Source organism: Terrapene carolina, unplaced genomic scaffold (genome assembly GCF_002925995.2).
Source record: "Terrapene carolina triunguis isolate 2854851 unplaced genomic scaffold, T_m_triunguis-2.0 Scaffold193, whole genome shotgun sequence".
In the NCBI taxonomy this organism is placed as follows: domain Eukaryota; kingdom Metazoa; phylum Chordata; order Testudines; family Emydidae; genus Terrapene; species Terrapene triunguis.
Window position 1 is genome coordinate 24,467 of NW_020664544.1, and position 23,300 is coordinate 47,766.

The 23,300-nt window shown below is 43.6% G+C and overlaps 1 protein-coding gene across 2 annotated transcripts in view; it reads left to right on the forward strand.

The window, feature by feature from the left end:
* Window positions 1–1,218: 1,218 nt before the first annotated feature.
* MPP3 (membrane palmitoylated protein 3) overlaps window positions 1,219–23,300 on the forward strand; it is a 52,830-nt gene continuing 30,748 nt past the window's right edge. The window contains exons 1-7 of one of the 2 annotated variants that reach the window (XM_026654786.1): window positions 1,219–1,261; window positions 8,290–8,398; window positions 12,008–12,126; window positions 13,979–14,056; window positions 15,163–15,243; window positions 17,747–17,884; window positions 19,847–19,928. In XM_026654786.1, coding sequence (XP_026510571.1) covers window positions 8,374–8,398; window positions 12,008–12,126; window positions 13,979–14,056; window positions 15,163–15,243; window positions 17,747–17,884; window positions 19,847–19,928 — 523 coding nt within the window. In that variant the 5' untranslated portion in view covers window positions 1,219–1,261; window positions 8,290–8,373. Of the gene's footprint in view, window positions 1,262–8,289; window positions 8,399–12,007; window positions 12,127–13,978; window positions 14,057–15,162; window positions 15,244–15,394; window positions 15,408–17,746; window positions 17,885–19,846; window positions 19,929–23,300 lie in introns of those variants that run through there. The other variant, XM_024224321.2, reaches the window with a different exon arrangement.

The following is a 23,300-nucleotide window of genomic DNA, read 5'->3' on the forward strand; positions in this document are numbered from 1 at the left end:
GCCCAAGTTCAACAGCTGCATAAGCCATGCAAATATGTATGGTACAGCCTTTCTTTGCTTAGAATGAAATTCATTCCTGTTTTCTCCCCTCACATACAGCTAAAAACTCTAGTTCAAGTCCTCATCATCTCATATCTTGATTGCTGACACTTTTTCCTTTTTGGTGTTGCCAAATGCAATCAGTTTCCCCTCAAGCCCTTTAATACATTCTGCCATGGGAGTAGCTCCCAGTAAAAATCCAGAAAGCCACTTTATCATCTTTTAAATCCCTCCTTAAAACTTTGCTGTGATGTCTCCAATATATCTGACAATGCTTAAGCCGCGATATGCCATAACTGCTTCCTATTGCACCAAATAACATTGTTTCACTATTACCTTGTCCTCCCAACTCATCTGTTCGAATTTCTCCACCTGTTATTTCTTGTCATATTATACAAATTATAAATTTGTTGGAGCAAGAACTCTTGTGTGTGTATAGCACCCAAAACAATGGAACTCTGCTCCCTGAATGAGCCTTCTAAAGTGTAACCACAACAAAAATAATTTTAAGTCAAATTTTTCTAATGAGAAAAGTGCATATTGTCTCCATTCATGTTTTCCATAGTCACCTTCAGAAAGACCCTAGGCCTGGAAAATTTCCTGCAGAAAGCTGAATGTTTTGGGAAGTTTTGAACCACCAAACAACAATTCAAAGGGAAAACCAGAGAGAAATGTAAACATGATTATGATCCCATTGTACCCCAGGGACTCCAGGCTGAAGGGATCCCTTATATCTGAACACTGAACAGATTGAAAGCCTGCATTGTTAGTGGCCTAAATTCACCCATGGCTACAAGAGGTGAAAGCAGGGTGCTTAGCTCTGCCCTATTTCCCTGGGGAAGGGAGGCGGCGGGTTCTGTGCCCGCCGGATGGGGCTGTGGGCTGGCACCATTTCCGACAGGAACCCCGGGGCATGCCCTGAGGCCGCACTCTGGGCGGGGCTGGCGCCCCCCTTCTCCCCCGCTGAGGCTTGTGTTCTCCTTTAATCCGCGCAGCCACACAAAGGGACTGGGGGGAGGCAGCTTCCCAGCCACCCCCCCGGAGAAAGGGGAAGCGATGGAGGCGGTGCGTGCAGCTCCGGTGCTCTAGGGGCGCATGAGCGCGGCGCGCACGGGGCCAGAGGGCCGCAGACACGGGGGATCTGCTCCTCTCGCCACGGGAGGCAGCCCGCCGCCTGAGCACGGAGTCCCGGCCCCCGGGCAGGCAGCTCCGGGTCCCGCAGGTAACAACCCCGGGCGGCAGCGGCTGCATGTCCCTGTGACCGCGGCAGCAGCGCGCTCCGCTCCGCTCCGCGAGTCCCCAGCAAAGGCATCGGGGGAGGAATTCCGGGGGGCTGGGCCGCGCCGCTACCTATGCCCCGCTCGGGGAGGCTGGCTCCCGCTTGGCCCTCGCTCCACCTGCAAGCTCCGGATGCTGCAAGGACAGATGCCTGGGAGCTCGGAGGGAGGCTGGGCACATGGCGCTGGAGGCGGGGGGACATACCTGGACCTGAGCGGTTGCACAGAGGGGCTCTGGCTTCTCGCTGGGGGAGGGTTGTGATGGTTCTTGCCTATGCCACGTCTTGGGGGCATTTCTGCTGCCTCAGGGCAGGAGCATGACATCGGGCCAGGCGAGGCCAGTGCAAAGCTCACCCGCACTCAGACTGGTAAGCAGGGTCTGGTATGAATGCATCGAGCAGCTCTCCATCCAGAGGGCCAACCTAATCTGTCCAAAGAGCTGAGGAATTCAGCAAGTGAAAACAAAGATGGAGCGTCCAGGCCAAGTGGCCTGGATTTTTTACTCTTGTTTATTTTAGACCAGCCGGTGGACATCCTCAGCTACAAAGAGGCAGCAGAAACGAGTTTGTGCTGAGATGAAAGGAAAGAAGTAGCAACACCGGTCCCTTTAATTCATAATCCGGTTTCCACAGAGACTGCAAGAGGCTGAGCTAATTAAAATATAATTAAAGGTTTAAAATTATAGAGAGTACCTGCATTAAGGGGAAATGATTTAGATTATGCTAAAAATAAACTGAGCAGTTCAGGTTAGTGTTAGACGATCTTAAAGACTCAAGCCCTGTTTGACAGGTGTCAGATTTTATAACACTAGGTGCTTGGTTTCTTGCAATTTCACTTCTTTTATGTGTTTATATATCTTTTGAGTTTTCTGGTTTATTGGCTATTTTAAGACACCTGTCACTGTGGTATTTAAGCACCAAACAAGGCATCACATTATATAACTGCACTCTGGGGTTTTGAATAGTTACATTTTTTTTTTCAGTGCTCAACGGACTTCTTGCTTAATATAACAGTAACTCAGAGACACAAATTTCTTTTGATTTCATTACACTGTAAAATACTATACTTAAATCCCATAATTAAGTAAAAGGTTAAGTAAGCCATGCTTTGAATTTTCTAGGTAGACAAACGTATAATGTCTCCAAGAAACTGAAGTCCTGCTTAACAGCAGACAGCCATGAAGTTTCCAACACCCAAAATGTTATAATTCATATGCCTTTCCTGACCTGTTATAGGTAGTGATTTCTGGAAAGATGTGTAAATGCAATTGTTTTTGAAAAACAGTCTATCTTGGAAAATATGCCCACTATACTGATGCTTCATTCCATGTTAAGCCACAAACCAAGTTTGGAAACTATATAAACATATTTCAGCATGGTAGCTATGTTAGTCTGTATCAACAAAAACAACGAGGAGTCCTTTTGGCACCTTAGAGACTGAGGCTAGGTCTACACTGGGGGGGGATCGATTTAAGATACGCAAATTCAGCTACGCGAATAGCATAGCTGAATTCGACGTATCCGAGCCGACTTACCCCGCTGTGAGGACGGCGGCAAATCCACCGCCGCAGCTCCCCCGTTGACGGTGCTTACTCCTACCTGCGTTGGTGGAGTACGCGCGTCGATTCGGGGATCGATTGTTGCGTCCCGACAAGACGCAATAATTCGATCCCCGAGAGATCGATTTCTACCCACCGATCCAGGCGGGTAGTGAAGACAAGCCCTAACACATTTATTTGGGCATAAGCTTTCATGGGCTAGAACCCACTTCATCAGACGCATGGAGTGGAAAATACAGGAGCAGATATAAATACATGAAAAGATGTGAGTTGCCTTACCAAGTGTGAGGTCATTCTAACTAGACAATTCAATTACTAGAGCTAAACCAATTTCTAATATAGCTCAGCCATCCAATGTAGACAGGCCAAACAATGTCGGAATCCTATTTAAAGATTCGAGGCCATGAAGCTGGTCAGACCTTCTGCCCCAATAATAATTGAGCAGGAATAAGCTTAAAAATAAATTAGGGTTTTGGAGAGTGCCCAGTATGAGCGGAAGAGTGCATCTCAGTGAGTTTATGCTTTCAGTGTTGAAATGATACACTCTGTATTGTAATTTGCATGCTCAACACTAAGTTTTGCCTAAATTTATTAGTCACCTAATAGGCATAGGACTGAACCTATTAGCTGGAAGCCAGTGTTAGGACAAGAAGTGCTCACCAGCAAAGCCCAGGGGGAGTGAAGTTGGATTGTTAGGGTATTGAACTGGAGGTGGGAGACCTTGCTATTTCTGCCAGACCTGGTTTCCCAGGTCCAGGCTGAAATTTCTGATCAGAACAAGTGAGATCCACCCACACCAGAATACTGCAGCTAATTGCCCAGTGGTTACGGTACTCACATGGGATGTGGGAGCTCCTGATTCTGTCTCTGTCTGATTCAGACCATAGACTTGAACCTCAGCCTCCCATGTCAGGTGGGCGTACCATGGATTTATTTATTATCTGTCCCTTTCCTAATTGTTCCTAACATTCTGTTAGTTTTTTTGACTGCTACTGCACATTGAGCAGATGTTCTCAGAGTGATCCACAATGTCTCCAAGATCTCTTCCTTGAGTGGTAATAGCTAATTTAGACCCATCATTTTGTATGTATAGTTGGGATTATGTTTTCCAATATGCATTACTTTGCATTTATTGACATTGAATGTCATCAGCCATTTTGTTGCCCAGTTACTCAGTTTTGTGAGATCCCTTTGTAACTCTTTGCAGTCAGTTAGGACTTAACTCTCTTCAGTAATTTTATATTGTCTGCAAACTTTGCCACCTCACTGTATACCTCTTTTTCTAGATCAGTTATGAATATGTTGAACACCACAAGTCTCAGTACAAATCTCTGGGGGACACCCCTATTTACTTCTCTCCATTCTGAAAACTGACCATTTATTCCCACCCTTTGTTGCCTATCTTTTAACCAGTTACCAATCCATGAGAAGACCTTCCCTCTTATCCCATGACAGCTTACTTTAATAGCCTTTGGTTAGGGACCTTGTCAAAGGCTTTCTGAAAATCCAAGTGCACTATATCCACTGGATCACCCTTGTCCACATGCTTGTTGACCACCTCAACGAATTCCAATAAATTGATAAGGCATGATTTCTCTTTACAAAAGCTGTGTTGACTCTTCCCCCAACAAACTGTGTCAATCATTCCGTTCTTTACTATAGTTTAAATCAATTTGTCTGATACTGAAGTTAGGCTTACCAGTCTGCAATTGCCAGATTGACCTCTGGAGTTTTTTTTTTAAATTGGCATCACATTAGCTATCCTTCAGTCAACTGGTACAGAAGCTGATTTAGGTGATAGGTTACATGCCACAGTTAGTAGTTCTGCAATTTCATATTTGTGCGAATACCATCTAGTCCTGGTGACTTATTACTGTTTAGTTAATAGAATCATAGAAAATTAGGGTTGGAAGAGACCTCAGGAGGTCATCTAGTCCAACCCCTTGCTCAAAGCAAGACCAACTCCAACTAAATCATCCCAGCCAGGGCTTTGTCAAGCCGGGCCTTAAAAACCTCTAAGGATGGAGATTCCACCACCTCCCTAGGTAATCCATTCCAGTGCTTCACCACCCTCCTAGTGAAATAGTTTTTCCTAATATCCAACCCAGACCTCCCCCACTGCAATTTAAGACCATTGCTCCTTGTTCTGTTATCTGCCACCACTGAGAACAGCCGAGCTCCATCCTCTTTGGAACCCCCCTTCAGGTAGTTTGAAGGCTGCAATCAAATTCCCCCTCACTCTTCTTTTCTGCAGACTAAATAAGCCCAGTTCCCTCAGCTTCTCCTCATAAATCATGTGCCCCAGCCCCCTAATCATTTTCGTTGCCCTCTGCTGGAGTCTCTCCAATTTGTCCACATCCTTTCTGTAGTGGGAGACCCAAAACTGGACGCAATACTCCACACAACCCATTTCCAGAACAGTATTTGAGAAGCTAAAACAAGAAACACAAAATGCCTCAGCTGAGCCTTACAACAACCTCAGAGAATAAATTTAGATTGATGACCTACAGAAAAAGCCCAGTCACCTCCAATCATACTTTTTTGTGGGTACTGTAGAGATGAAATTGTTGCATTTGATGGATTTCTCTACAGATGACATTTCATAATACTTACAGCAGGAGGCTAGAATCAATATTTAGCATTGTAAGAATATCACAATGCATATCACAATTCTTTATTAGATCACCAGTTCTGAAAATTATGGGTAGGGCAAAAAACTTGGTACCAACCTCTTGAACCAGACAGTTAAGCCTTAAGTAGTTACAAGCAGCAATATGCCAGCAAACTAAAACAGAAGAAATACTATAATGAGAATGCCAAACAGAATATCATTATTGCAAGTGAAAGAGAAGGTTAGATTTAAAACTTGCTAAGGTAATACCTATATCATTTGGACCAAGATCATGCATCATACCCACTTTATAAATTGTAACAATGAAAGTCTACATCCCAATAAACAAAACATAACTTGGAGGAAACTCTTAGCATTCACTATTGATACTGTAAGAGGCAGGATATTGGGCCAGGGGGACTACTGGACAATATTAGAGCTCAATCCTGCAAGGTGCTGAGCGCTCTGGGCGTGATCCAGCAAAGTGCTTAAAGCATACTGTATGTTAAGCCTCAAGCACATGAATAGTCCCATTGACATTAATGAGACCACTTGATTTTATCTAATACATAACCTTTGCCTGCATTAATGCTTAATTTAATATTGGAAAATGAGGAAGGTTATTCAAATGATTGTACCTTGATGGCTTGTTATTGGAGCTATGTAGAAAAAGGAAAGTTTAAAAAAGGATTGAATACAATATTTTCTAGGGATTTAAATAAAATAAATTGGCTTAACATAGCATGACAAACTTAATTATAAGGAACATTTTCCTAGTACAGTAATTCACCCTCTGCAGGGCATTATATACCAGTAATTAATCTGCAGAGCATAAAAACAAATTTAGGTATAAAAAACCCCTAGTGCTTTCCCCCAGGTTAGTAGGGGGAATATCTAGTTTGTTTTAATAAAATAACCAGATTCAGTGCACTGAAGAAATGAGATTTTTTGCAAGTTATGTCATACATTTTCGTTATGATTATTTGTGACAATGTGCTCAGCCCTGTGCAAGGCACAGATATTGAGACCAGTCTCTACCCAAGAGAGTTTACAGTGTAGATTAGGTTTGTTCAGACAATGCAGACCAAAGCAACAGCAGCAAGGAACTCCCAGGTCATGGAGGTGGGAGAGACTTATTTCTATTTTATTGAGCTACTGTTGGAATTTTGCAAAACTAACATGCTTCCTAGGGGATCTTATTTTTCTATAGTTGTAGTAGTTTCCTGACTTTCTGTTTTTTCTCCCTTTGCTAAATTCGTAACTCTGACCCACAGCTCACCCATTGTTCATTAGTGTGACACTAACTGAATCCACTAACTACATGCAGGTGAAGTTGAATGAAGTTTTAGCCCTGTCTGTATTCATGAGCTTGAGAGAACTGAGAAGTTTTCTTTGAACGGTAATACCCAGGTGGACTAATTAGACATTTCAAAGCAGAAAGGAATGCAAATGCAAATACTATTCTGAGATTAGTATCACAGAGAGTAAAGTCACTTCTGTAAAATCCTGGGGGAGCTGGACTTCACTAAACTGACAAATGCCACCAAGCAATAAGAAAATGAACGACACCTCTACCCCGATATAACGCAACCTGATATAACACGAATTCGGATATAACGCGGTAAAGCAGTGCTCCGGCGGGGGGAGGGGGGGCAGGGCTGCGCACTCCGGCGGATCAAAGCAAGTTCGATATAACGCGGTTCCACCTATAACGCAGTAAGATTTTTTTTGGCTTCCGAGGACAGTGTTATATCGGGGTAGAGGTGTATTTGAGGATGCACTCTTCATAAACAAAATTAAGATGAGAGGCAACAGATTGAAACTACTTTCACATGACACTGGAATGAAAGAGGCAAGTTGGGGGAGGTAATATCTTTTATTGGACTAACTTCTGTTGGTGAGAGAGACAAGCTTTCCAGCTGCATACTGGAATGAAACTTTGTGACCTGTCTAGAATGACTTTGCCAAATAAGACACGTAGTGTGCAAATAGTAAAGGATACAGGGCTTTTTTCTTAGCAACCTTTGTGTGCTGTTGCGTCTTTCTCTGCAAAGCACATTTTAATTAATGTTACAAGAGTAAAGTACAAAGATTGTTTTGGAACCCCCAATCCATTTTCAACTCTCAATAATGGGTGTTTTGTCTTGAATGTGTGATCTCGAGGGGCAGAGTAACTGTTTGTTGCTATTTGAAATTGAGAAATTGTTCACTAGTAAAAGGGGAATCATAATAGAGAAAAGAAATAACGGGTGTACAATGAAGTCGCCCTGCTCTAACTTATGCTACCTTCTCGTCTAAGAGCTAGAAATAATTGACTTTAATAAGAGTTGCACCTGCTTATGCCTGGACCCAACACTGTTCCTACAGAATGCAAAAATGATATATGATGGCAGCTCCCTCCTCCTGCTCCCACCGAGTGTTTAAGTCCCTTCTGGTCCTCCCCTCCTATATCATGCTCCTGCTGCCCCATCACCTCCTAGCCAGTTATCAGTTTTCCCCTCTGTGGTTTTCCTGAAGTGCCTAAAATTGTGGACTAATAAGCAGAGGAGCTCAAACAGGCATGGAAATGGCTATTTTCTGGATTATGCAGCATCAAGAGTTGTGCAGCACCTTGGCAAAATGATACTATGTTACCATTTGTACAGCCACATAACTGCATTGCGCATTGGACCCTGATCATAGTTAGCCTGAACAACCTACTCAAGAAGGATGCACTAAGATGAAAATGCTAGCATTACACAGGATAATAAAATATCTGTATGTCAGAGATACTCGACCTCAGACATTATCTTTGCTTATTTCAGGACTGTTTCTGAATCGCAGTCCTGCAAGAAGAAAATCATTTTGGTTTAAGTTGAACATTTGTCTCTAGCATTAAGACAACAGCTATGCCAGTGCTATCAGAAGATTCAGGTAATTGGTCTGCATGCTTTCAATTTAAGAATGGCTGAAATCCTAGAATGTTCTCACACAAAAGACTATCTGTAATTTAATTTGTTAAATTAGAGTTGAGATTGTACAAATTCATTTCCCATCAATGCAAGTACTAAAAATCAAGGATACCCCAGTATGAGTGGGACTGGATAAAGAGACGGATTTCAGGAGGAACATAGTTTGGTGACACACCTGGAGTTCAGTAATGTAATCTGGTGGCCAGGCTCCTACTGGACAAACATAGGCCTGTCAGCATGTAGCACTGTTCTCTATGCATGCACAATAAAGATCATTTTCCTACAGTTCTGATAGTTTTTATGTCACTTCTTGCTAACCAGATAAATAGCACCTGTTAGGACAATATTAGCAGCGTCAGCTAATAGGAGCTGACAGATCATGGCATAGCCATCCATCAGCCCAGTTGGTGCAGACTTCTAAAAGCATTATTTCATTAGCTAGCATAATGGGTTTCAGGAAGGCAACATGCAAACGTCCGGTATGGTATTTCTTTCCCCTTCCTGTGTCTCAGCTTATCTTTCTGCTATGGTACAGACCAGAGTTTAGTCTTCAGAAATCTGTCTACATATATTGTACAGAGTTAAATCAGATAGAAGGAGAGTGACAATCTCTAAAGGAAAATGTTTACTAAATCTCTGAATATATGAATGCATAAGAGTTTACTTATTACCCTTGAAACAACTGTGAATGTCAACTCCTTTAAAGATAAACACTCGCAGGGTTTTCCCCCTAAGTTTAATACTTGATACGATCACAAATTGAAAAGCACGTATCTATGTACACTTCTCTAGGAGGATTTACCTTTCTGTCTGTGGAGTGGTGTCCAAACCCTTTGTAGGACACACAAGCTCCTCAAAGTCTGGGAAACAAGTGATCGCTCCACAGTCTCTTTCAAACTCCCTTTGAATCTCTGTAACAACGTCTGCAATTTGCACAGCCTGCAGAAATTCGAATGTTCTCCTCCAGTGAGGTAAAGAAGCCTGCAGTCTGAATCTAAAACTGGCAAAAATCCCTGGACTTTAGTCCTTACAGCAAACCAGCCTTGTGTTTGCACTGTTTCACCACTGAGTTTCCCATGGCTCCCTTCCTCCTCTTTATAAACTCCTCCCCCTCCCAATTAGTTCCACTCTCAGAGAGTGACTCTGGGCGTGTCCTGCCAGCCTGCTTGCCTACACTGGGATTAACATTCAAACAGCTAATGGGTACACCTAGTGCCCACCACAACCAATTTCTTGATGATTCTGGCCCACGGGGTAGGTCTATACTGCAAGTGGAAGCATGCCTCCCAGCCTAGGTTGGCAGACCTATGCTAGCTTTACTTGAGCTAGTGTGCTAAAACTGGCAGTATGGTTGTTGCAGCATTGGTGGCAGCTCAGGCTAGTCACTTGAGCTCAAACCTAGAGGGCTGGGTGGGCTTGGACTCAGGTTGCTAGCTCAAGCTGCCACCCCGCTGCAACATCCACAATGCTATTTTTAGCATGCTCTCAAGCAGAGTTAGCACAAGTCTGCCTGGGCAGGGAGGCATGCTGCCAGCTGCAGTGTAGTCATTCCCACAGAGTCCCCCCTTTGCTCAATTCTTTAGTGGTTATTAATTATTATTGATTTCCCATTAATTACTAATTTAAAGAGTTGGGGATTATAGGTTTCCAGTCCCAGAATCAGGCACAACAGAAGCAAAGTTATCAAGTTTGGGTTTCCCAACCAGACACTGATGTGCACAACAATGACACTCACTCTGAGGGCAAAGCAAAACTTTACTCATTGGGCTAATAAAACGACACCTCTACCCCGATATAATGCATTATATCGGGGTAGAGGTGTACTTAAAGACACAACTGCTCCAAACCACATACAAAGATAGCAGGAATATAAAGTTAAGCTGATATTTTGTACCATTCCTTACATATACTCACGCCCTTAGGAATCTGGTGGTAAGAGACAAGCGGTCCTCTCCTCTGTCCCTGGCATGCCAAATAAGTTCGATGGTCCAGATCTCTTTGCCATGGTGGTCTGGCCTATTATAGGGCCTGATATTAGCCATGAATATTCATACAAATGCTCATCTTCCTTTGCCCATATTGAACTTCCTCACCCTAATAATGTTGGGGTATCCTTATCCTATGTTGGTTAGTATATTAATGATTTTAACTTATCATGTACGTCAATTTGTTGCCAAAGCAAGTTCATGGTTAAGCATCTGCCAGCATTTTTATCCTAAAATATCCAAGCCTAGCATCAGTTCAGTGTTCCTGGTATCGTTTTGTACAAACTGCCCCCTCCAGCACAATGTTCCCAGTTCCCCAAAACTCAGGGTCACTGTTGGGCCACTTACTTTTGCTAAGGATCATAGGCCTCAAAGCATTATGCTAATTGCTTTAGCGAATGCCTTACAGGATATAGGCCTGTAGGTTCCTTGCGTTACTGCTAACTTGAATCCTAAGCTAGCTCTATGGGTGACACCTCCACACAAAAAATGCCACCCACCTGCCTCCACAGAGGGGGACCTTGATGGGGCCATCGGTGAAAGGGGACAGGCCCACCAGCGAGGAAGGGGGGCTGTGGCACTTCTTTTGGCTCCATTCCAGGCGGGAGCTTTTTGCTTTCCTCGCAGCACCTTCAAGCCACAGTGGTTAAGTAGGAATGTGCTCAATACCTAACTGAGGTACTTGGGTTGAGTTGTTTATTTGTTGCAACTTGCAGCCAGTTTCCAGTGCAGTTAAGAGAATAAAATGAATGGTTCCCAGAGGTAAAAGACCTGGTGATGGGCCTTGGGCTCATGGGATGGGGTGAGACCTTGTGCCCTTTGCAAGCTGAGGTCCCCACTCTTCTGCACCCTCTGTCTCCTTCATGGGGTAGGAGGAGGGTCTAGGACTCAGAGACAGCTGAGTCCTGCCAGATAGGCAGAGGAAACCCGTAACTTGGGGTAGGTTTATATGGTAACAAGTCCTGTAACCCCTACACTGGAACAAATTAAATGCCTGGTACAGGACAGCATGGGTAATGGGTGGTTAGTGTCCCCCTCCCCTGTGTTAAAGTTTAATAAAAGTTGTGACTTTCCTCTTAATTCCATGTATGTGTCTGTCTTTTTGCAGCTGTGTCCACATCAACAAAATATGGATCCTTCATACTTTTTCTTTCCTTATTTACACCTCTCAATGCTGCAATGCAAGCAAGTGGGTTACTCTAGCTTAGGTCCAAGATATAATGTAGATGAGTGATTGGGCATTTCAAAGAGATCCCAATGTTATAGGAACCCAGGGAAACATCAGACACAGGGAGCAAAATTTCACTAATTGTGATTTTTTACAATCTTAGAATAAGTGGATTCTGCCTTTGGTGGTTTTGGCACATGTAGAAAATTCATGTGAGATCTGCTGTTTAAGAAGGGAGTGGAAAATCAAGAGCAATGATTGGAAATAAGCTTCAACTCTCAGTATAACCTTAATTATCAGGAGCACAATTTTATTGTACTGGTCAAATAAAATTATAAACAATGCAATAACAGAGCGCAGATAAGAGATGTTAGTTATCCACAAAGCTTTTGTTCTCTACATTTTGCAATTAATTTAGGACTGCATGAGACTTTGGCCCTGTTGACATCTCAACTAAGACCTGATTCAAATCACAAAGAAGAAATGGGATTCCTTAGAGATGTCTTCAGTGAAAAAAGTCTAAGTTATCTAATGAAGGTAAACGTTTATTTCACAACATTTCCTTTTCTTTGTGTTCTGTATTTTTCAGTATTCTTAATTTCTTTGCCACATTGTGTTACTAAGGCTTACTTGTTTTTAAGTAGAAGAGAAAACTGAACAGAGAAAATGCATATATTAAAGTTACTTTAAAACAACAAACATGAACAGTATCCTATGAAAATTACTTTTTTGGTTGCTCTGAAATGAAATTTCTGCCTAGTTTTGAGTGAATGTCATTTTGAAGCTGGAGCAAGCTGCCATCACTAAGAATCAGAAGGGGGGATTCTCTTGTTACATAATTGATATTTTCATTGTTAAAATAATAATTTTCTCTATTTGGAGTTTTTTTTACTGTCAATTAACTAATTGATAAATGCAAGTATCAGTGCCCAGTAATGAAAACATTTTAGAGTGCAATAATCAGAATTTTCCTTTAAACCACGGAACCTCAATCATAGGCGTCAACTTCTCCTGGCGCCGGTGGGTGCTCAACCACCCCCAGCCCGACTCCACCCCTGCCCTGCCTCCATTCCAACCCTTTCCCCAAAGTTCCTGCCCTAACTCTGCCCCTTCCCTGCCCCATTGGACTCCTTCCCCAAATCCCCGCCCCGGCCCCACCTTTTCCCTGCCTCCTTCCCTGAGCGTGCCATGTTCCTGCTCCTCCCTCCTCCCTCCCACAGCTTGTTAGGCCGCGAAACAGCTGTTTCATGGCAGCAAGCGTTGGGAGGAGAAGCAGGGACACAGTGCGTTCAAGGGTGGAGGCGGAGGTGAACTGGGGTGGGGAGCTTGGCTGCACCCACCAATTTTTCCCCGTGGGTGCTCCAGCCCCAGAGCACTTACGGAGTCAGTGCCTATGACATCAATTTCACAAGATATTCTCCCATCTACAGAACCAACAGCAGCAAAAATATGAGCAGGACTATTCTGCTCTTGACATGGATCATTCATTAACACAGAGGTCCCCACACTGTGGGGTGTGCCCCCCTTAGGGGGCATGGAAAAACATTGAGAGGGCATGGGCCAGCCCCCATGGGGGACAGGGAGGGAATGCCACCACAGTTATGGCTCTGGCTCCTGGCCTCGTCCCCAGCCTTGGCCCCTGGGCATGTCTCCGTTCTCAGCCCCAGCCCCGCTCCCTACTGTGGCCCAAGCCTTTGCCCCCTTACCCCTGTCCATGGCCCCCTCCTTGGGAGCTGCAGCCCCGGCTCCTGGGGAGGTGGTGGACAGGGCTAATGGGGGCATGACCACTGCATTAACACTTATAATATTTGACAAAAGAATGTGCCCTTTTGATATAAAAATATGCCTCATGGACTAATAAAAAGTGTCCAGAAGACTAATTTGGGGAGTACCACTATAGAATTAGTAATGACAGTTAACACACTAGTAATATTAGAATGTTAATTTAAATCCTTTTCTTTGCTGATTTGTCATCATCACTGATGAGTATATCCACCAAAGTAGTGATTTGATCCTGTATAAGTCTGATCAGTGAGGTCTGAATATGGGTGGAGTAGTAACACACAGCTGTTAGATGATTATTTAACGCAAAAGATCAAAGACATTAATCAAGTCTTCTTTTTCTTCCTCCAAGCTACACTGCAGGGAAGATTCTTTCAGAGGCATAAGGGATTTAGGAGCACAAGTTGGGCTTTGTGCTCCTAAAACCCTCTGGCACCTCTGAAAATCTCCCATGCATTAGTTGCCTTGATGATATTTCCTTTGGAGATAGAGCCTTCTGGTTTCAGCAATAGGACTTTCAGCTAATGACCTCCAATACATTGCAGTATCAAAAAATCAGGAATTCTTGACCTTTGTAGTCACTTACCTGAAAACACCTGTGTTTCAGATTCATGAAAAGCTCCGCCATTATGAAAGACAGAGTCCAACCCCTGTTTTACATAGTGCAGCAGCTTTAGCCGAGGATGTAAGTATGTTTGTCCAGTAAATTCTTTTTGATGTGATAGATTTGTAAGTTACATACTAAAGAACTGAAAGTCTCCAACTGAAGTTAGTCTTGTGTGGACTGAACTAAAACACAGCTCACATATTTAAAAAAAAAGCTAGAACCCACTCCATCAGATGCATGGAGTGGAAAATACAGGAGCAGGTATAAATACATGAAAGGATGGGAGTTGCCTTACCAACTGTGAGGTAAGGGTATAAACGCTGAAGAGAACGGAAAAACATCATAGCCCACATCTTTCTGGCTTAGGAGAATGAGATAGAACCCATCTGTACCCATTTATAATTGATCAGGAAGGTCACTCTTCAGTGATACATGAAGTTGGTCTCTACGGCAGGAGTTCTGAACCCCTCCCTCCAACATGCACTAAAAACTCCACAGCCCACCTGTGCCACAACAACTGTTTTTCTGCATATAAAAGCCAGGGCCGGCATTAGGAGGTAGCAAGCAGGGCAGCTGTTCAAGGCCCCAAACCACAGGGGGCACTGTGAAGCTAAGTTGCTCAGGCTTTGGCTTCAGCCCTAGCCCTGGGTGGTGGGGTTCAGGGTCCTGGGCTGCAGTCCCGTGCGATGGGGCTTTGGCTTTCTGCCCTGGGCCCCTGCGAGTCTAATGCTGGCCATGCTTGGTGGCCCCACTGAAACCTGCTCATGGCCCCCCCAGCGGGCCCCAGGCTCCTGGTTGAGAACCACTGTTCTAGGGGATGTCATCATGTACTGGAAAGCCTGGAAGTATTTGGAATATTTGAAATTGTTTATCAGATCCCCATGACAATGTACTAGTCAAGGCTAGTTAATCAACTTAGAGTTTAGTGTTGGTGTACTTGTTTAGGGTTTACATCTAAAGGCCTCAATTTCTCACCGCGTTCAGGCACTACTATAATACACATAATAAAGCAGGTTAGAGACATACATCTCCTTCAGGATACATGCATATTTTATTGAGATTGCCTTTAAATGCATATTTTAGTTACTGTTGCTTCTTTGAAATATGGCACAGAAATTAAACATTGACCAGAAAATCCAGTTGCAAATATATTGCCTTATGTTCTTTTGTTAATACTTTTTAAGGTAATTGAAGAATTGCAGACTACACCAGTGAATAATGAAGAAAAAGAGCTGCTTCAGCTATTGTCAACACCACATCTTAGGGTAAAACACATACTCCTAAGCAATGCAAGTCTCAGCATGATTCCCCGACAGAAAACATTGTTCAGAGCAAGTTACAACTAAGATTACCTAAGAGGAGGGGGAGACCCCAAATATGCTTCCTAAGGATTGCAGGACAGGGGTTCTATTCCTACACATTTTAAGAGGTATGCAGAATCTGTCTCCTCCTGCAGATCAAGTTGACTAGGGGTTTGTGGCATGTGGGGCTCTGTGGCAGGGCACCGGCACGGCGCCACCTGATGGGAATTAGCTCTTCCAGCCCAGAGCACCCTCTGCAGGCCAGTGTCCCGCCTGCCACTGGCCCCTGTGTCCCTCCCAGACCCCTGTGCCCTTTTACACTGGGGTTCTGCCCTCAGCAGTAACCCACAGTCTGGGTCATCCCAACCCTCTCTCCCTACCTTGCCTCAGTGGCTACTGCCAGTCATCATCTAGCCCCCACTTATTGGGGCAGACTGCAATCTGTAAACCACTCATCATCGGCAAGGAGGTTAGGACCTGCTGCCTTTGCCTATCTCTGGGCTGCCTCTCTGCAGCCCCAGTACCTATTTTGGCCTTTTAGCAAGGCCTGCAGTTTTATCAGGCTGGAGCTTCCCAGCTCCCTCTGCCCTTCCCCAGCACTGCTCCACCTCAGGTACCCTTCTCAGCTCCCAGGCAGCCAGGTCCTTCTCTCTTTTATAGAGCCAGCTGTAGCCTGATTGGGGCGTGGCCCCAGCTGTGGCTGTATCCCCAATCAGCCTAGCCTTTTCTCTCAGCCCCTGCCCTCTCCAAGGGCTGGCTTTTAACCCCTTCTTAGCTGGAGCAGGGTGAACGCCCCGCTACAGGCTCCTAATGCAGAAAGGGTCATTATCCTTTCCTCCTACATATTTTCTAAGGTGGGAGAAGAGAGCATTGTCCCCATCTTACTGCCCCCACCAGCCCTCTGCTCACTATAATCCATCCCCACCACCACACTGCAGACCTCTTAAATATGAAGCCTGTTTGGCCTCGCTTTGTTAATCCATGGAATTAATTATGGCTCATGACTGTTCTGAAGAACTTATTTTAACTCATCTGTTTCAGTCAGTGCAGGATCCCTGGAGCTGCGGGAGAGGATCAATTAGATCACCAGAGCCCATGTGCAATTTGGGAGAGCCATTTTAAAATCTTAGTTACTTTAAAAATTGGACTGTGAGCAACAAAACTTTGGTTCTATGCATTAGCTCTTGAGTAGATGAGCCCAGTAAACTATGCTATTTCTCTTCTACCATTTGTTTTGTTTTTGACAGAGTCGCAAAAATAAGTTAGAAAAATCTGTGGAGCCTCATGGTCATGTCTCTATTTGGGTTGCTATTATTCAAGAATCCCTTCTCCAATTTACTTCAATTTGTTGAAAAGTTATGTTACAGGCCCAGCTGTAACCTATTAATTTGGGGAGCGGGGGCTGATGGATTTTATTTGGCTGCTCGATAATCATAGGACAGCAGTAATTAAATATTATAAATATAGATTTTGCACTTACAAAGCACCTTCCTTCCCTTTCAAGATTGCAAAATATTTGACAAAATGTTAACTCAATTGGACTTCTTTGGGAGCTAGTTGAGACATTTTGGCCATGAATCAAAATGTAGCAAACTATATTTAAACCTTTTAACTAAACAACTAGGTTAAAAACATGTTATAGAACAAAGTGAACCCAAAAATCAAACTAAAGCTCTTGTTCCAGACAATTTTGTTGTTTCATATGCTATTGAAAGTTAAATAAAAAAAAAAGAAGAAAATGTAGCCATAGAATGTGATATAATATACCAGTAGACTCTCCATGAAGTTTTATGGTTGGTTGTCATCTAAGCTTCCACATATCCATTATGTGAAATATTTATTGATGTAAGACAAACACTGTAATGCAGTCTTTCCAATTTCTTTTCTCTAATGCTAAATGCCTCTGTGGCTAGATCATTCCAGGGAAGAGCAAATGACTGGTGCAGATGAAAAGTGTAAAGGATTTGCCTGCAAAAAAGGCAAAGCATTATTCTACACAAAAATCTGCACAAGCAAGATCATTTTAAAGGGTGACTTGAAGAAGCAGTTAAGTGCTTTCTTTATCATTCCTCACTTTCAGTTAGTGCATGATCCTGTTCCTACTGATGTCCATAATAAAACTCCCATTGACGTCAGAGGTACAGGATCAGGCCCTTAAAGATGAAGGAAAGAGGAAATATTCAGGATTCTTTCTTTGAGTATGCAGGTGTCTTTTTAACACAAATTGGATCTTTAGCTTCCTTTTTCACTAACGCAGGCAGAGCAGAAACTCATTACATTAGCTGTGAACCTTTGCACTGTTTTAGACAAGAAATAGTTTATGCTTGCCAAGGAAACAGTATATGGATTTTCACCAGAGTAGATAAGAGCCAGTGCAAAAAGAGCCTATGTCTGGAATAAGAGAAATGGCATCCTTCTCAATTTTGCCTGAACTATTTTAATCTTTTATTTTTTTCTTATTGTACAGGCAATGCTTGTAGTACATGATACTGTTGCCCAGAAGAACTTTGACCCGGTCCTTCCCCCTCTGCCAGACAATATTGATGATGATTTTGATGAAGAATCAGTTAAAATTGTTCGTCTAGTGAAGAATAAAGAGCCTTTGGTATGTATAAGGTACTCAGTCTCTAGTCAAAGAGTGGTCTCACCCTTAGGGTACATCTACACTGCACGCTCCTTTCTGCAGCGTGTAGAGTACATAAACTACACAAACCCTTAACATGAGTATAAATAGCAGTATAGACAGTGAGGCACTGCTTAAGCTAGTAGGGTAAAGACGCTCCTGAACCCTGTGGGTACGTACCTGGGTACAGCCCTACAGGGGCTTTCTATTCTTTCTGTCTCCCCATCTACACTGCTATTTTTAGCATTGTAGTGACCCACTGCTGAAGTCTTTCCCCAGCACAGGGAAAGACTTCTGCAACAAGGAGCTGCTGGGGCCTTTTCCTGCCACAGGGAAAGACTCTGCTCAAGCAGCGCCCTGTTGCAGGAGCCTTTCCTTGGGGTAGGGGAAGGCTCTGGTAGCTTCCTACTGCTATCCAGTGTCTTTCTGCAGCAGTTTTTCCCTGAGGTGAGAAAACAGGAGTGAATTTCATTCTAAGCAAATAAAGGCTGTACCATACATGTTTACATGGCTTATGCAGCTATTGAATTTGGGCATCTCCTAAGGTGTGCATGAAGCAATGCTCATATGAAACTGTCTCATTCAGTGTACTTTGGCAACTGAAAACGTACACAGCATAACACACTAAGCTCTTTATTCATTTCTATAAAGTTCATTCAGTAAGTCCTTGTATCCTGGAGCTTGCACTGTGTAGTACAGAGTCTGACTAAATATTTCAAATTTAAATTTTTTCTTTTAAAAAAACAAACCAGGAAATTCCATTTTTTTTTAAAAAGCTATATTAAAAAGTCCAAAAGCCAAAGTTAAGGTTATGCATTCAACCTCAATTCTTCCCCTTGTGCTTCTGCATTACAAAACAGTCATCAATTATATACTATTTCCCAAATACAATATAAATACAATTTTCTACTGTCGTGGGGGACACACCTTGTAAGGTGCGCATTGATTGAGACAGGGTCCTATCTTAAATTTAAGAAAGAAAATTTATTGTACAGTTTTTAAAGATTTCCAAATTACCTTGGTTTTTTTAGGGATAAGCAAATCCCATAAAATAAGTAAATGTCTTCCATAATCTGTACAAACCTGCAGTAAAATACTCAGAATAACATTGTCTCTTCTGTATGTTGTTTTATTTAATTGTTTTAAACAGTGACTTTACTGTAAGATAAGTAAGACTCCTAGAATCATAGGAGCGGAAGGGACCTTGAGAGGTCATCTAGTCCAGTCCCCAGCACTCAAGGCAGGACTAAGTATTATCTAGACCAATTCTGACAGGTGTTGTCTAACCTGCTCTTAAAAATCTCCCATGATGGAGGTTCCACAACCTCCCTAGGCAATTTATTCCAGTGCTTAACCACCCTGACAGTTAGGAAGTTTTTCCTAATGTCCAACCTAAACCGCCCTTGCTGCAATTTAAAGACCATTGCTTCTTGTCCTATCCTCAGATTAAGGAGAACAATTTTTCTCCCTCCTCCTTTTAACAACCTTTTATGTACATGAGAATTGTTGTCCCACCTTTGTCTTATCTCGTCCAGATTAAACAAGCCCAATTTTTTCAATCTTTCCTCATAGGTCATGTTTTCTAGACCTTTAACCATTTGTATTGCTCTTCTCTGGACTCTTCCAATTCAGCCACATCTTTCCTGAAATGTGGTGCCCAGAACTGGACCCAATACTCCAGCTGAGGCCTAATCAGCACAGAGTAGAGTGGTAGAAGGGATTGCAGATGTACTCACCCATCTGATTATCACATAAAAGCAGTGTCCAAACACAAGTTGGGTTGATGGCAAAATTAGTTACAGAGGAAGACAAAATGTACTTATTGTCTTCCCCTTAGGAAAAGAACAAATTCAAATTTTCAAAATTTAATCAGATTTTTCATTATTTCACCATTAAATGTACTCTAAATAAGTGCTTTATCTTGGTTTTTTATTTATGTTTCAGGGTGCCACCATCAGAAGGGATGAGCATACAGGAGCTGTGATTGTAGCGAGAATCATGAGAGGCGGTGCAGCTGACCGCAGTGGTAGGTTTCTGAATAAAAGCAGTTTCAAAATACAATTTATAAACTACATTTTAAAACTTGTAAAAAGTTCTTAATAATTTCTAATGAAATCCTATGGTTAATCACTAGCAAAGCTAGCTCTTTGAATACTGATGTTTACCCTACAGATATCCAAATAAATGCTTATACAGCACGTCTCCAGTCTCCACAGGGTTAATTCCTAATATATTTGACCTTGCACTTCTTAGAGGCAGCTCTATTAGAATTTATTAAATGAGCTGAATTGGGCTTGCATGGAGATTTTATACATAGCAAATAAAGTATTGAAGTGTCATTAATTTTTGTTATAATTTGTCCTTTTTAATCCAATAGTAATACAATCCCAATGCTAATGTATTACTATGATGAAGAAATATTAGTAAATTATAGCTTTATTCTAGTCTCTTATTAGCATTTTTCATATTAAAATAATCTGATAAGACGTTTATTGTGAAGGGGCTAAAACAGTGCCATTAGCATTTCCGCTTCACATCACTAATGCACCTTTTAAATCCGATTCTCTGGTAATATGGTTAATAGGATAAAAACTGCCAATAGAATGAGGAAGACTAGTCTCAAATTTTGACTTAAACAAAATTGCAAGGTGGCTTTTTTTTTTTTTACTTTTAACCCAGCACCTTGGCGTGCTTTCAGCTCTGAATACTGTTGATGTAACACACCAAGGCTACTGTGCTGACACTTTTCAAAGGTCTTCTAAATATTCTTTTGTAGAAATATTAGTCTGAAATAAGAGTGTCTACCCAGTTATCCTATTGTTAGTACTAAGTCTTCCTGTAAAAGGTAGACGTCAGCGAATAAATAAGGTCATTTGTATTTTACATAAATCAATAAGACATAGTAAATGTTTTGTGTGTGGACCCATAGTGATTGTGAGCCATATCATTCTGTCCAGTTCTATGCAGAACTTCCCACTGATGTAATTGGGAATTCCACTTTAAAACAGATGGAGAGAGATGTTCCTCTGGTATGATTGTGAGCTGCTGGCTGGCCATTTTATTGTGAAGTTCTAATATGGTCAGTAACTAGTGCTGACATTACTAGGAGTACAAAACTGGACTGCATGAGCAAAGCTAAACCCTTTATGGTTTGCTCTACGTTATAGTTTCAAAATTTAGCCCATCAGACTTTCTGAGGCCATGCTGTGTAGAGCTGTCTGTAAATAGCTCACAGCAGCAGAGGCCTTTCAGCATGAAGAATTAGCAGCTTATCTTCTAATTCTATAAGGGTATGTCTACACTACGAGGGTAATTCGATTTTACTTAAATCGAATATGTGGAATCGATATTGCAAAGTCGAACGTGTGTGTCCACACTAAGGACACACTAAGGACAGTAATTCGACTTTGTGAGTCCACACTAACGGGGCGAGCGTCGATATTGGAAGCGGTGCACTGTGGGCAGCTATCCCACAGTTCCCGCAGTCCCCGCTGCCCATCGGAATTCTGGGTCGAGCCGCCAATGCCTTCTGGGTAAAAAAAATTTGTCGTCATCCGTCCGTCACTAACGCCCTCCCTCCCTCCATGAAAGCGCCGGCGGGAAATCAGTTCGCGCACTTTTCTGGTCAGTGACAGCGCGGACGCCACAGCACTGCGATCATGGATCACGCTGCGACCATCGCTGCACTTGTGGCCGTTCTCAACACCTCGCAGCTTATCATACACCTTTCCCTGAGGCAGATGCAGAGAAATCGGGCGAGGAGGCTACGGCACCGCCGTGAGAGCCTGAAGTCGGAGAGTGGCACAGAGCTGTCAGAAACCACGAGCCCCAGCGCCCAGGACATCACGGTGGCAATGGGGCATGTGGATTTTGTTGAACGGCGATTCTGGGCCCGGGAAACAAGCACGGACTGGTGGGACCGTATAGTGCTTCAGGTCTGGGATGAATCCCAGTGGCTGCGAAACTTTCGCATGCGGAAGGGGACTTTCCTCGAACTTTGTGAGTTGCTGTCCCCTGCCCTGAAGCGCAAGGACACCCGCATGCGAGCAGCCCTCACTGTCCAGAAGCGAGTGGCCATAGCCCTCTGGAAGCTTGCAACGCCGGACAGCTACCGGTCAGTCGCGAACCACTTTGGTGTGGGCAAATCTACCGTGGGGGTTGTTGTCATGCAAGTAGCCAAGGCAATCGTCAAGGTACTGCTCCCAAAGGTAGTGACCCTGGGAAACGCGCAGGTCATCATAGATGGCTTTGCCGCGATGGGATTCCCAAACTGCGGTGGGGCTATAGATGGGACTCACATCCCTATCCTGGGACCGGACCACCAGGCCAGCCAGTACATCAATAGAAAGGGCTACTTTTCAATGGTGCTGCAAGCACTGGTGGACCATCGGGGACGGTTTACAAACATCTACGTCGGATGGCCGGGCAAGGTTCATGACGCTCGCGTGTTCAGGAACTCTGGTCTGTTTAGACGGCTGCAGGAAGGTATTTACTTCCCAGACCACAAAATAACTCTTGGGGATGTGGAGATGCCTACAGTCATCCTCGGGGACCCAGCCTACCCGCTAATGCCCTGGCTCATGAAGCCCTATACTGGCGCCCTGGACACAGAAAAAGAACTGTTCAACTACCGTCTGAGCAAGTGCAGAATGGTGGTGGAGTGTGCTTTTGGCCGTCTCAAAGGGAGATGGAGAAGCTTACTCACTCGCTGTGATCTCAGTGAAACCAATATCCCCATCGTTATTGCAGCTTGCTGTGTGCTCCACAATCTGTGTGAGAGCAAGGGGGAGACCTTTATGGCGGGGTGGGAGCTAGAGGCAAATAGCCTGGCTGCTGATTACGTCCAGCCAGACAGCCGGGCCATTAGAAGATCCCAGCGGGACGCCCTGTGCATCCGGGAGGCTTTGAAAGCTAGGTTCCTGAGTGAGCAGGGCAACCAGTGACTTTTCAGTTTGTGGACAGAAAAGCTGAACCTGCCCCCGTTTCTTTACCCAGTCCATTTTGACTATCCTCTCCAGTTACATACAACCTTCACCCCCTTCCCCTTCCCAAAAAATAAAATCATTTCGATTTTTTAATGAACACCGTTGTCTGTATTGCTGTTTTCGCGGGAATATTTTAAACCGGGGACGCAGACTGTGGCGGGGGGCGGGTTTAGTGTTCTGATGCAAATGATACTTCTAAACTCCCGGAATGACAGGCTCCGCACTGGTGGACTGGTTATTTCAATGGAGCCTGCCAGCACTCCTGGGGGGGACTGTGTGTATGTGTCGGCTATGTGACTTTCTGGCAGGGGGGGTAGGGTTACAGATCCCCTGCTGCGTGGATCTGTGAGCCAGGATAAGGACCGCTGCATAAGATCTGTAACTGCCCTCCCCCGCCACAAAGTCACATAGCC